Genomic DNA, 15,084 nt, shown 5'->3' with positions numbered 1-15,084 from the left:
TTTTATTTATTTTTTGGTATTCTCTAGATTTGTTTTATGAAACTTCATATTCGAGGTTTGTAGTTGCTCCTCTAATAATGTCATATCCAAGGTTCGATCCTACATCTCTTTTTTAGAATGCAGTGTTTATTATCACAGCAACCAACACTTGTTGGTAGGTAAACTATATATTAGTTAGTATAAAATTCATTTTAACTAATTTAATTATAAAAGATAAATATTAATAAAATGAAAATAAAAAGTTTATAAGTAATGTAAATAAAAAGTTCATACTCCATAAATATTTTTTTACATAATAATTTATTCAAGAAAGAAAAAAAAAGTTGACAACAGAAAATAAATAATTGTTATGAATATTTTATTAAGTGGATGTTCATCAAGATCTAGATAAGTTTTGATATACTTTAAATTCTAATAGTCATTAGAAGTAAAGTTCTATTTCATTTATATTTCGTTTGTCTATAAATATAGACTTTGGAGAAGCATTGTAAATATTCTCATTGATTAATAAAATATGTTCTTTCTTTTACTCTCCTATTTTCTTTGTTATTTACTTTCTGTCTTTTTATTTTATAACACGTTATCACCATGATTCTCTTTTATTTTATAATACGATTACTCCAAATCTGTTGCTCAAGTTGTTGTCAATTACCTTCTAGAGCTATTACAATTTCGGTCTTTAAATTGAGGCCTACGCACTATGGGTAATCATTATCTAAAGAAACTTATATAATCCTTATGTGGGTGATGACAATGATGTTAAAGATCTTCAGGTATATTTTACTATGATTTATTTATTATATCATATTTATTATAATTAGAGACTAATCATGACAACATGAATAGATAGATTCTGATTTGAAATCCATGTATGTTTGCGATGGTAATTATGAAATAAAGAATCTATTGGGACGTTTATAGGTTCATCCTAATAAATTTATTGCATTCCCCGAAGTGAACGAAACCATAAAAGAAAATAAAAACCATTATTCCAATATTTGGTAGTACAAAATTAGTCAAAAGCTCCAGAAGAACTAATATATTAATATCTTGTGATTGTTAATCCATTGGTTTAAAAAAAATCATAATGGATCTCATATTGAGATTGTAAATGAGGAAAAGATTTATTTCATATGAATCAAAAGAGGGTTGAGTTATTGATTTATATTTATTACTCTTGTTATTAATTAAATTGACTGTTACTATCTTTTTTATCTTCTTTTGTCACCATCCCCATTAAAGGATTGAAAGCAAAATATTTGATTGTGAAAGGATCTACTTGTGAGCAATACAATATGGCCATTCTATCTAAAGCTTGTTATGGTTGGATGCACATGAAGTTGTAAGTTTTTTTTTAAACTGTGAGTATAACTCTACAGTATTCAGAATAAGTTCTTAATTAAAATTACGTGGAAAAATATTACTGATGAGAACTTATAAGAAAGAAAACTTATGTATGAAAAGTCATTAGTTATGTACCTGTTGTACACCTGGAAAAGAGTGATTTAGATATTTCCAGTAGTAAAAATCACAATAGTACTTATATATGGATACAAAGTAGAATGAATGACAGTAAAATTATCAATTAGTCACTATTTATATTGACATTATTATTACAATTGAAATGTATATTAAAGTAAACCAAAAGTTTACTGATACAAATACATTTACTACTAGGCGTGACTAGTTAGACCATTTTGGATCATATATGATACGAAAATTAATTGAGAATTCATATGGACATTCATTAAACAACCAGAAGATTTTTTAATTTAAAGAATTCTCATTTGTTGCTTGTTCTCAATGAAAACTTCTTATTAGAAACTCATTAGCTAAAGTTGAAATTTAATGTCTTGCATTTCAGAAATGAACATGGGCCCACTTATCCACCATGTGGATGATTTTGATATTATATGATCCTTGGTAGATGCATCTACAAAATGATCACATATGTGTTATCAACTTGCAACATGTCGTTTGTAAGATTACTTGTTTAAATAATTAATTCCATATTATGCAATTAAGACAATTCATATTGTTAAAGCTGATGAGTTTATATCTCAGTCTTTTATTGATTGAGTTTGAAAAACTTTCATAAAAGCTTGTTATTTATTCGAATAATGGTTTAGAGAAATTATTGATTGAACGCATCTGATTAATATCTAAACCATTACTTATGAGAACTAAACTTCCTATTTCAACATGAGATTGTATTGATTTGCGTGCTGTGCGTATCAAGCCAATAAGTTATAAAAACTCTCCATTACAATTGGTTTTTAGTCAATAGCTAAATATTTCTCATCTTTGAATTTTTGTATGTGCGTATACGTTCAAATTGCTCCATCACAACGCACAAAAATGAGTGAATCCTCAAAGAAAGTTGGGAATATATTTCAATTACAAGTCTCCTTGTATTATTAGATGTTTTGGAGATTCAATTATGACATGATTTGTGATTACTATTTTGATTTGATAGTTTTCCCTATATTAGGGGGAGTGTAACACCCAAAACCCGACCTAGATGTTATGACCGAATCTAGCGATGTCGCATGGTAGTGTGTTTGAAAACGTAGCTTGTGTTGAAAAACTGTAACTTAGCTTAAAACATTTTCTGTTTAGAACTCGTCATTATCTTTTATTAATTTCCAAAGTTGTGGTTTTGATTCAGTTGTTAGTTTTCAAAACATTATACATTGCGGAAGCTTTTTAAAACAGTTTGTGTCTTTGTAGGTATTTTGCTAAAACACAATGTTTTACCTACCTCTGGCAGATATAAAATAGAAAGCAGTATAAAATCCAAATTTAAAGCAAAAATCCATATAGGCCATTATTAGAGTAAAATACTTCAAATAAAACTTTATAAATCTAATTAAGTACGAAACAGTGTAAAAAGAGGTGTGTGGCCACTGCTGAGTCCTTCGCCGCTCCGATCCATCTAAGTCTGGCTCTAAGCCCATTTTAGTAACAGTTTCAGTTTCAGATAAGGCCTTAGCCCATTACAATAAAGAAACAGTTATGCATTTGGGCTTTGGCCCATATCAATATTCAGTACAGTAACAGATATACAATATCAAATCCTACTCAGCCAGCCTCTACACTCTAACTCCATCCAACCTTACACTCCATGTAGGGATTTAATCAACTCACCCATCCTTACACTCCAAAAAATATCGAATGCGGCACTAAACAGTAGTTTGCAGCTGAACTGCCAGTAAATTAGGCTCGAGGCCTTTCAATAGACTTCCTCCGAATAATATAAACCCCCAGCCCAATGTAATGCCATATACAGATATGACATGCTATAACATGATATCATGAATGTAATCAGGGCATACAGTATTAAATCAGTGGAACATCATCATATATTTTTTTTTCATATCAGTCATACAGTTATTTTAGTCAATTAGGGGTCTAGGTAAGTTTACCGACCCTACAATAGGTTCACAGTCGACTCGGGCGACCTATGCAACCTTAATAGTCAAACAGTAAAAATGGGCCTATAAGCCTATGTTGTTTGTCCGTATGGGCCCATACGCCCGTGTGGCCCACATGGCCCAAAATGGCTTTAGACGTGTGGACCACAAGACCTGGCCTAAAAATCTCACACACCCGTGTGGTTCACCTTTGGGCCCATGTATCGCACATGGCTAGCCTCGTCGATCACATGTTGGTGTTCGATTATACGGCCTACCATATGGGCGGTCGCACACCCGTGTGGTGTCTGCAACCACATTTTTCGGCTTTTTACCGATTTCTATCTACAATGTTATGGTTAGACACCTAATTTCATTTTGAAGTTAAACTTTAATCCGAGTACTCCAAACCAAAAACAACCGAAATCACTCCATTGATTCCTTGAGGACGCACCAACCCACTTTTAGTATCCACTTAAAACGAGAGTCACAAAACCTTTTCGTTAAAGCCTTAATCACATTTCATATTAAATTTTAATTCAACCATACTTACCGATCAAGCACAACCGACTGTTGTTAGAGGAGAACCTTAGTTGAAAGAAACGGAGAAAGAAAGTGTAAGGGAGGAGTTGAAATTCCCTTGCTGGAAGAAGAAGAAATCGAAACAAGAAAATTAAAAAGCACACAATCAATTAAAAATCCAAGAATATAAATATAACCCTTCTATTAGCAACTTATAAAACGGAACAACGAAACACCTAAATCGCTTACCAAATTATTGACAAAGCAGAGTACAATTTAGCAACACAAGAGTAAACGAATCGAAAAGGGGAACTAATGACTGAAATAGGCAAAACAGAGGAGGTGATGGCAAGAAGAAGAAAAAGAAAAACGATGGAAAAGGAAGTAAAAAACCGAAAAGGAACAAAATATGTAGTAGAAATTCACTTAGCAAAATTTGGGAAAGGGAAAAGGGAAATAAAAAGGTAGAGAAAAGAGGAAAAGAAATGAGAGTTTCAGTAGCAACAAGGAGAAGCAATCGCTAACAAAGAAAGGAAGAGATTTTGACAGTAAGGGGATTTGGGAAGAACAAAACGGAGGCAAGTGGGGAAAAAGAATGCAGAAATTTGGCAGAGAAAAACTAAAGGTAGAAAAAAGGAAACTATCAGAAAACTGAGAAGGTGGGAGAGAGTAGCCGAGCTTGTCACCACCAAATTTGGTTATTTTCAAACTCCTCCATCCATATTTTTCTCCCCATATCCCTTAATCCACTCCCTAAACCGTCCACCAAAAAATCCTCAACAACCGAATTCAAACCACACCCAAATACTGCAAAATTTCAGTCAAACTACAACACTCACATGGCACCAACAGTAAAAATAAATCCCCTTGATCACGCAAAGATTCAAACTTCAGACCTCCACCCCCTTAACACTCCACTTAACCACTGAACCAGCAGGCCTATTTTGACATATTTTACCAACATTTATTAATAAGCCTACTGATTAGATATAGGAGTTTATTCATTTAAAAACAAAAAATTGCCCAAGCTAAGGTTTGAACTTGGAACCTCCCAAATACTCCCAAAACACATAACCACTAAAGTTGACAGATATTTGTGTCACAAACATACGAAAATAAATATATAAGAGATTTTTGGGGCGTTACAAAAAGGGAAATAATAGCTGAATGAAATCATTGCTTGTAATGAGTTATCATTATCTAGAACTTTATAGAGAGTAATTTGAACCATAAGTTCAAAAAAGATAACTCACTTTATTATAAGTTAACTGTCAGATGTATTTACAAACTTAATGAGAATAACCAAGAATTATATACCATCTAATATTTTGAATCAAAGTTCCAGCAGGACAATCAGTTAGAATAAATAATAGATTGATTAGTTCCAAAGATGAATTCTGGCGGGTACTTCAGATTAAAATAATGAAACTGAATATTAAAATAACTAATAACTGAAACTCCATAAGAGATTTAGGTACCTGAAACTGATAACTAATAACTAATAACTAAAACTAAAACTCCATAACAGATTTAGGTACCTGAAACTGAATATTAAAATGATGATGAAAATAAGAGATCTCGATAAGTTATGTCAATTTGAGAAAATTATTGAACCAATAATAAAACTGGTCGACAATGGTTTTGCATGCAATATTATTGTTGAAATAATGAAATAAAAGGAGAATCTTAACTGAATCTATTAAGAAATATAGATATGGAATAGATTGTTCAAAATAGAAAGACACAACTCCAATACAATTAAATTTGTGGAGTTTTTGGTCCAGTACTCCAAATATCTAAAGGTACAAAGCCAGTGAGGGTACAAATGAAATAGTTTTGCAAAAGCGGAATAAAAATTAAAGTTTTTCGCTAAGTCCTGATATTGATTATGAAAAGATATAATATTCTTTTATGATGAATGTAATAACCTTTAGATATATTATTAAACTGACAGTTTATAAAAGATTTAACTTGCGTCTAATGATTGTTGTTACAACCTTTTATAAATCACTATATAGTAAAGTTTATACTAAAATTCTTGAAGGATTTAAAATGCTAGAAGAATATTGAAATTCTCGAGAAATTGGTCATTTATATGAATTGAAATAATTTGAATATATGTGGTAAATTTGACTTAGTGAATAATAGTTAAAGAATGATTATAGAATGATCCAAAATACCTATTTGTGTTTTTAAAGAAGAATCATGATTACAGTTTGCTATGATTATTGTTGAAACTCCTGAATAAATTAAAATATATTTCCCCAAATTTTCTCTCATTCATAACTTTCAAAAGAACAGAGATATAAATGCTTAGCAATACATTCAAATAGTCATTTGAAAAGCTAGTATTCAAGATTGAATACGCAAAATATGAGACATTATATGATGTTTCCATCAGGGAGAGTAAAGATACATTGTACTCTTTTTTGCTTAATTGAGGTTTTGTCCCATTGGGTTTTCTTGATAAGGTTTTAATGAGGCAGAATATTAGGCGTATTATAGATATGTGTACTCTTTTTCCTTCACTAGAATTTTTTTTCTCTCATAGGGGTTTTATCTTAGTAAGGTTTTAACGAGACACATTATCTACAAATGAACATTCAAGGGGAATGTCCATCAAGATCTATATAAGTTTTGATATACCTTAAATTCTAATAGTCATTAGAACTATAGTTCTATTTTATTTATACTTCTTATGTCTATAAGTCTAGAGTTTAGAGAAGTATTGTAAATATTCCCATTGATCAATAAAATATGCTCTCTCTTTTGCTCTCTTATTTTCTTTATTCTTTACTTTTTTTTCTTTTTATTTTATAACAATAAAAAAATAATTTTGCAAAATTTTCATAAATTATATATTAAAAAAACTAATTTAAATTAGCATCTAAATTATTATTATTTATTTATTTATATAAAGAAAAAGGAAATTAATAAAGCATTTTTATAAAAAAAATTAGAAATACTTTAATTGTAACATAAATGTTAATTGTAATTATTTATAAAAAAAATGAATAGAAGAATAATTGAAAGAAAAGAATACAGAGAATAAAGTATAAAAGAAAAAGGAAAACAAAATCAAGGAAACACTAACCTCTGTGCAATTAGTTGGCGACATGTCATCAACTAATATCCAACGGAAAAGCTAACACAATAGCTGATGAAAGGATTTAATTGGAGGGATGCAAATAGTATGCGGAGTGAATTGGAATATTTTGAAGTTTAGAGACCAATTTGAATTTAGGTAATAGTTTGTGGATGTCATGTGAAATTAATCCTTAATATATGAATAAATCAATCTAATTATGATTTTAGTCCTTCATTATGCTAACTTCGGAATTTGAAGAAGCCTCATCGTTTCAGGCCAGGAACCATGGCCTTAAGATAAATCAGAAAGTATCAGAAGAACATGGAGCTGCTGATTTGAAAGCTTCCATTTCAGAGGTTGGTGAGGGAAATCGCTCAGGATTTGAGGTTCCAAAGCAGTGCGGTGGCTGCCCTTCAGGAATTAGCCGACGCGTATCTAGTGGGGCTTTTCGAGGGTACTAATCTCTGTGCTATGCATGCGGAAAGAGTTGCAATTATGCCCAAAGATATTCAGCTTGCTAGAAGGATTAGAGGAGGAAGAGCTTAAGCCATCATACGTTGGCTTGGATTTTAAGATTTAGGATTCCGTTAAAGTTTTTGTTAATCTACTGTTACGATATAAATAGACAAATTAAAATGCCCTTTTCCTTTATAAGTCTTCAGCTTGGCTGAAAATTTACGCTAATCCTGTTTTTGAGGTTGCCCACTCTGTATGTGTTTTTGTGTTTCTTTTGGAAGTTAATAAAAAAGCTTAAAGAAGATGAATTTTTTTAATAAAGAAATTAAATAGGTATACAATGTTAAGAAAACAACACAATAGGTGGCTATTGTAAACTCCAATTTATGAGGCACATCCGAAATCTTATCCACAATGAAGCAGAGAATTGTAATAGGTGGTGCAAAAATCATACCCAGTTGTTTGGAAGGGAAAAATCATGAAATCTAAAGGAGGTCTCCCCAGCAGTGTCTCGCTGTAGTCTGCGATCGGGTTGCTGCTGCTGCTCTCTTGTGACTACGCTTTCACTCGGTTCATCAGGAGGTAGAGGCAGTATTTGATTACTATTAGGATGGTGGGCTAATCCAACTTCACTTGTCAATGGCAGCACTGAGGTAGAAGGAACACGAAGCCTGACACTACCAAAGCTACGGGAAACTAATGATGGATCCCAGGAGAAGACATGCATAAGAATTGGCACCTTGGCATGCCGGTGTAGTGACAGTTTCTGACTTAGGGAAACTGTATCAAAGCATCGAACCGCTCCAGTCGATGAAACCGTCCATGGAAGAACCTTTTGATTTGATAATCTTGAGACAACCAGCAGCCTAGATGCACTCATTGATTCTTTGTACAGAGTGCAGAGTCCTGATCTCGTTGAAGGCAAGTCTTCAACATCAATCACAGATGATATATAGATGAATCCCTGTTATTACACACAAAACTATAAGCAAATACTCTGTGTTGTTTCTCTATTCGATCATATAATCAGATGTGTAAGGTCAAACTGATGGAGAATGAAATGGTGCACCTCTTCAGTGCGGCTAATGGCGAATCCAAGTTTTGTGTCATCTTCTTCTAGTTTGATTTCAACTGCGATTTCTCTTGCAAGCGGGGTGTACCATAGGCGAACTGCTCGAACAACTCCAATGTCCACCCCATGGTAGTCCTCAAAACCGTATAGGGTTGCATTCCCTAGGTTTGCTAAATCAGATAAGGACCCCGCATTTACAGTGGCCGAGGCTGTCTCTCCAGAGATCTGCTCCAAATATTAAAGATCAGTCCTAAACGGTCATGTGATGGAAGGTAAAACAAAGAGGAGTGGGTATGGCTGCTTAAATTCAATAAGAACATTCAAGTAACAGCAACAATTCTTAAAACATTGTTGCAAGTGGGATTGTAAAGCATTGTACCTTAGTAAGCAGGAATTCAGTCTGAATATTGATGAAAAGAATGGGAACCCCGGAGGCCTGAGATGCAAGGAGCCAAGCATCAGCACGAGCTAGGGTATCCTCCAAGTCATTGTATCGGGAGGCCGCTCGATCTGAAGCTTTTGGAAGGAGCAGAATAGAAAGAAAACAGCTTGAGTTTGGAACTGATAGTACCTCTTGCATCCTCCTCTGCCACGGATACCATACATATCCATCCTGGAGCCTTGTCCTCGATAGTTCACTCACAATCCTCGAGTTCCTTGAAACTGCAATTTCATTGTTTAACGTTGCATCACAAATTATCAAAGTGAATAACATGATTCAAGCTTTTTAGACGCATTTGGTCCTTTCTTGTCTTATCATTTCGATTAATTGTACAATAATTTCAATTTTATTTTCTAAAGCTCCATCTTCTATAATTAAAATTCATATTAACGTACAAATTGGAAATTAAACTGAAACTAAAATTATTGTACAATTAATTTATATTAAAAGAGATATGTCAATAGGCACAAAAATAAATTTATTATACGATAAACTGAATCTTCACCGTGTGCATTAATAATTACAAAACCATATAAGATGTAAACTAAATTAAAAAATATTAAAACTACAAATTAAGATTGGAATTAAATCAAAATCTAAAATTGAGGGACCTAAAAAAAATATCCCAAAATGTAATATAGCCTAAACCCTCCCTACCCACGTGAATTAGGTGTGGTTGTTGTTTATGCAACATATTTTTTTAAAAATGTATACCCAAAATTACTGTAGCTTTCATACAACTTTGGTAAGTGGTTTCTAACTTATATCATTTTCTAAATCAATTTTATTTTTCATATTATTTTAATAAAAAAACCTGAAATCAAATCCAGCAACTTTCCATAGTATTTTCCACATGTTATGGGTTGATGCAAAACATTTATTAGCAGCTATAGAATTTCTATGCAAAAGACTACCTGTTAGCCAGAATTAAAAAAAAGGGTAAAAAGTGAAATGATTATCAAAACCCTATTCCTCTACATATTCAATTACTCTACTCCACAGTATAAATCAAGAAAACCATATTACTATATAAATTGAGAACAGTGACCTTTTAGTAGCATTCATGCATGCATGCTTATAAAACTTATCCAAGCTTTTGCAAGTTACATCCATATTAGCATATAGCGATAAGGAAGATACAATTATAGGATGTTCAAATAGCCAGAGAAGCAACATCATTCATTTTCTGTATGGACTAATTACAAACAATTTATATTCATCATTTCAAGTTATGAAATAGTCTAAGCCAAGAAAAGAAATAGATAAAGTTGGGTTTTGAATATTGATGTAATAGTGGAAGCCAGCAAAGATCTAACTCAGCTTTTCTAGTCTGAACTCTCTACTCTAAGGGGATCAGGTGTGAAAAACAAGAGCTGCTATCCGAGGTAGTTAAACTATCATGGCTGTACTCAATGCAAAAGCATCTTGTTAGGTCGATTAACACTACAAATTAAGAAACATCATTTCTTCATATATACAAAAAGCGAAACTAAGTTGACTATCATAAGCCCCCACAAAAGGTCAAGTTTCCATAAAAACTGGGAATTTTCTTTTCGAATGCCTTATATAAAAATAAGTTTTTATTTACATTATTTATTTCAGAATTTTATGAAGAGTGAATATTCTATTTATGATATATAACAATTTTGTTTTATGATTCTCAAACAACCGCGGGATAAGGTATTTGTTAGTGAAATTTACATTTTGTTGGAGTCAATAAAAACGGAATAATATAACACTTAAAAAGATTGGAATTAGTCATACATATTGTTTTTGAATTTTATAAAGATAGTAATATGAAATTGTTTAGACTTTATAGAGTTTAAACAATTAATAGTTTGAATACAACCTTGGAAAGTTCCGCCTCAATACAAAAAGCTTTTGATAAAAGAAATATTTTTTTTTTCAAAAAACAAAAAAAAAATTATACCGAAACTTGGGAACAGGATTAATCAACATTTGAAAAAAAATAGAATTTTTCCATGGAATCTTAATTTAACCTATATCATTGTTATTAGAAAATATAAGTTTAAATAAAATAAATATGAAATTAATATATAAATTTTGAATTAAATTTTGGTTTTAATTCAATTTTATACGGTGAATACATGCCTTTCTTCTTTTTTATGTATATATATTGAATTAATATAATTATTTATATATCCAACATTTCAACATAAATCATGCTAATTTAATATATTATTAATAATTTATGAAAATTAAATTAAATAAAAAAATTATACAAAATCAGAGCTTCTTTATATTTATCTCATGGTTTAGAACAAAAGTTTGTAGTTTGTTGGCTTGGAATTTCAAAATAAGTGGGGCCAAAATGCTTTTTAATAAAAGTCGTGAAGTTAGAAAAATTGCTTGGCAATTCCAAGCGGGAAAGTGTAATCACCCCAAAAATCATGTAAAAAGTTCCGACAGATGGGATTTCAACCTGCACAATATCTAAAAGACTTTAGGTCAAACCAAAAATATTCCCATTCTGTTTTTTTCCATTGGCCAAAAGCAGAAATTAGGAGAAACTCCACGGCCAAATTCGACGGATAAACTAGAACGCAAATTGCGACAAAATCTTTTATGGATGGACTGAATTAAATTTTTTAAAATATCAGATATTTTATGCCTTTTATAATTTAATATATATTTTTATTATCGACTTAAAAACTTAAATTAACAAAGATAGATACGTAAATAAAATATCAACAATGCTGCCATGTTTAAACCAAACCTTTTTTTTAGTATATATATATTTGAAGTACTAATAATACACATATTTATATATTAGAATTTCTACTAAATGTAGATAGTTAACTTTGATGGAAAGACAAAAATAAAAATAAAACTTGTTAAGGGTTAAAGTATTCGCCTATTATTTAGAATTAAATTAAAATTTTAATAATAAAATAACTATTTTATTTAAATATAATTATAAAATACATTAATATAAACATAAATATTTTTAATAAGTGATATAAGTTAATAATTCGGTTAAGTCTTAATGGGCTTAGATAATTTATATATTATATAAAATCAACTCTTTTTGAGGGTCATTAGGAGTTAATAGGGGTAATATAGTCATTGACTTATTTTTATTTCAAGTTGTTAAGTCTATATTTAAAATATAATTTGAACTCCTCTTTGATCCATGAGAGTTAATAAAGTTAAAATAGCAATTCAAACTCATCATCTTTTAATTCTTTACTCCTTTAATATATAAATTACTTTACAAGCATGAAATTAATTTCATAAACTCTATAAAGAAAATGTTTTGGGTGAAATTTATATCCTTAAGAAATTTACATGCAAATAATTTATCAAACATGCAAGCATATTATTTATTTTATTGAAAAAGTGTATTAATTTATTAAAGAGATTCTAACATATTGATAGTTTTAATACTATACAAATACAATTAAAAGATTGATGTAATAGTGCTAATACATCTATTGAAATATTAATTATTTCTAACTATTACATTAATGTTCAAAAAGTCTAATTTATGTATAAAATACATTGAATAAGATAGATAAAAGGAGAAAGTTGAAAATATCTCGAGAAACTGATGAGTTATTTATATTCGTTATTATTATAGTTTGGCTTCCTCCTTAAATGATTTATAACATTCCTTTGATTTATTCGAAATTTCAGTTTTATTTTCTTAATATTTATGGACTCCTTTTAGTTACTATTATGTGATGTATAAATAGTTTTATCTTTTTATTTGAATAAATATGTATATATGGTCATAAACTTTTTTTTCTCATTATTTTCATGTTCCTAAATATTTAAGTTTTAAAATTTTTTTTCACAAATATTATTTACATTTTTACGTTTTTTTCATTTTTTTAGTAATTTTTTATCTGTTAGTTATTTGATCTTAAGCTGTGTTAATCTTTTTTTGTTGTTGTTATTTTAGATCATTAATGTTTGGAAATTATATGTTGAAGTATTGATTATTTTCCTTATTATTTTGGATGATGAATTGTTTTATTGTAATTAACCTAAATATATTGCTTCAATCACATTATTACTTAATTATTTGAGATAAAAATGATCAAAATTTTTTTTATAGCATCTAAAAAATGTAACCTCTAATCTTAATTTATTTAAAATTTCAATTTTTTTACTATAGAAATCTATAAATATAAGTTGATAATGTATATTGCTATAACAATCAAATTGAATATTCATTAAAGAATGTACAAACAATTACATTTCTTTTATCATATTTATTTGATTATTCAATGTATTTATCTAGAAGAAAGTTATATTCAATTTAGATATTTAAAAAAAGAGAGTGAGAAAGTTTTAGATTAAATTCAAAAACATTAAAAATCCTATTTATCCCATTCAAGAGGAAGCCAAACAGAATTTGATAATCCTAAGTTAATAAGTATCAAATAAATTTTAAAAAATATATATTTTTATAAAAACGAATAGAAAATATTGAAGAGGGGAAGAGATAAATGAAAATTTAAAGAAAAAATGTGAATGAATATATTGAGTTTTTTTAGAAGGAATGATTAGGAAACATGCAAATTTATTTTGAAGTTAAAACCGAGATTTAAATCTAATTGATATTATTTAGTACTAATGAGGAATAATTTTTTTATTTAACAATGATTAACTTCTTTATTTAAATTATAAAGAATAATTTTTAAAAAAATATATTACTCTATAATTAAGTATTATGTCGTAATTTAATTATATAGACCTTAAATTATATTTAATTGTGTTTTCATAATTTATAAATATCTCTAAAGAAAATTTACAATAAAATTTATTTAACGATTATGTGAAACTAAACATATATAATCTTTATATTAAAGTTTTTACTAAATTTAATACCACGAGTTAGTAGGTCTACCAAAAAATAATTTTTTTACTAAATTTAATGCCACCAGTTAAATCACACTAATCTAATAAAAATGTATTAAATTATTGCACATGACATTTATGATGTGCATAAAAAATCATATATCAAATTTATGTAAAATTAGTTTAATTGAAATAATAAATGTTAACTGTTTTGGTTTCAAATCATAAAATTTATGTCCTTAAAAAAAATTTATAATCCATTTTGTATATATTCTTTAAAATTTATGAAAATATAAATATTTTTAAAATTATATTTTTTTGTTTTATAAAAATATTAATTTTTTTACAATTTTATAACTAAATTGAGAATAGATTAATGGATAATGCCAACGCAATAAAATTTTTAATATATAGTTTAAATATATATATATAAAGTATAGATGAGCCAAAATAAATAATATACTTTTATAATATGTATTAATTAGATATATATTTTTAAAAAAACTATATATTCTATTGGTGTACTTTTTCTGATTGGCTTTACTCTCTTATATTTATTTTACTTTATTTATAATTATATAGATATTTATTTAATAATATTTCTAACAAATTAAGTGCGAGCAGAGGACTAGTTACTACGAAATGCATGCATTCAATCACTGAAAGAAAGACTAAATTTGATAAAAGAAACTCACCTTGCAACTCGAAGCACTCGGACTCGGAGCGATCCGAGAACCCGACAGTGTAATTGGGATCCGCTATAGACCTTAACATATATTGCTTTTTCCCGCCAGTCTCGTTAGGCACGATACATGCCTGTAACTGAGCGAACTCGTCGCTGGCTCGCCTGACCCGGACGAGGATCGAGGTCTCCTTGTTCCTATAGGAGGTGTGAAGGATCTTCTGAACTCCGCTCTTGCCGCCTTTAAAAGGTGCCTTATGGGAGAGAGCAGAGCCGGATCCAATTCGAATCTCTTCCACAATATCCCCCGTCTGGAGCATGTCTACGGTCCATTCGTCAGCTTTGGAGCTCCCTTTTATACATTCGATTGATAGTACAGTCGGCGATCTCATGCTCTCTGATTGTAGGGTTCGGTCCCGGTTTCTGGTTCAAACTGAAAAAACTTGTGGACTTTTCTCTTCTATATTTTTTCCCGAGAAAAAGAAAAAGTAGAGAAAATTCTTGAAAGAGAGAGGTTAATTTGAGGGAGGCTCTGGAGAAAGAATGGGAGAATTGAGTAATTGAAATAAACAAAGACTACGA

The 15,084-nt window shown here is 29.7% G+C and overlaps 1 protein-coding gene across 1 annotated transcript; it reads right to left on the bottom strand.

Annotated features, from left to right (window-relative positions):
• Positions 1-7,773: 7,773 nt before the first annotated feature.
• Positions 7,774-15,084, bottom strand: LOC107953095 (uncharacterized). The gene is made up of 4 exons (XM_016888317.2): positions 14,516-15,084; positions 8,931-9,214; positions 8,549-8,776; positions 7,774-8,443 (listed from the first exon to the last, which is right to left on the bottom strand). Exons 1-4 carry the CDS (start codon positions 14,892-14,894, stop codon positions 7,928-7,930), a joined length of 1,407 nt encoding a protein of 468 aa, XP_016743806.1. The 5' UTR covers positions 14,895-15,084; the 3' UTR covers positions 7,774-7,927.

Source organism: Gossypium hirsutum, chromosome A07 (assembly GCF_007990345.1).
Source record: "Gossypium hirsutum isolate 1008001.06 chromosome A07, Gossypium_hirsutum_v2.1, whole genome shotgun sequence".
Lineage (NCBI taxonomy): Eukaryota > Viridiplantae > Streptophyta > Magnoliopsida > Malvales > Malvaceae > Gossypium > Gossypium hirsutum.
The sequence above is the reverse complement of the archived record's forward strand: the minus strand, read 5'-3'. Positions and strand labels throughout refer to the sequence as shown.

Bases quoted from the DNA above. Each gene is read 5' to 3' on its own strand.
- LOC107953095 (XM_016888317.2), bottom strand. From the start codon at position 14,894: ATGAGATCGCCGACTGTACTATCAATCGAATGTATAAAAGGGAGCTCC. The intron at 9,215-14,515 runs GTGAGTTTCTTT...ATGAAATTGCAG, and splicing joins CGAGTGCTTCGAGTTGCAAG to TTTCAAGGAACTCGAGGATT. The intron at 8,444-8,548 runs GTGCACCATTTC...GTGTAATAACAG, and splicing joins CCATTAGCCGCACTGAAGAG to GGATTCATCTATATATCATC.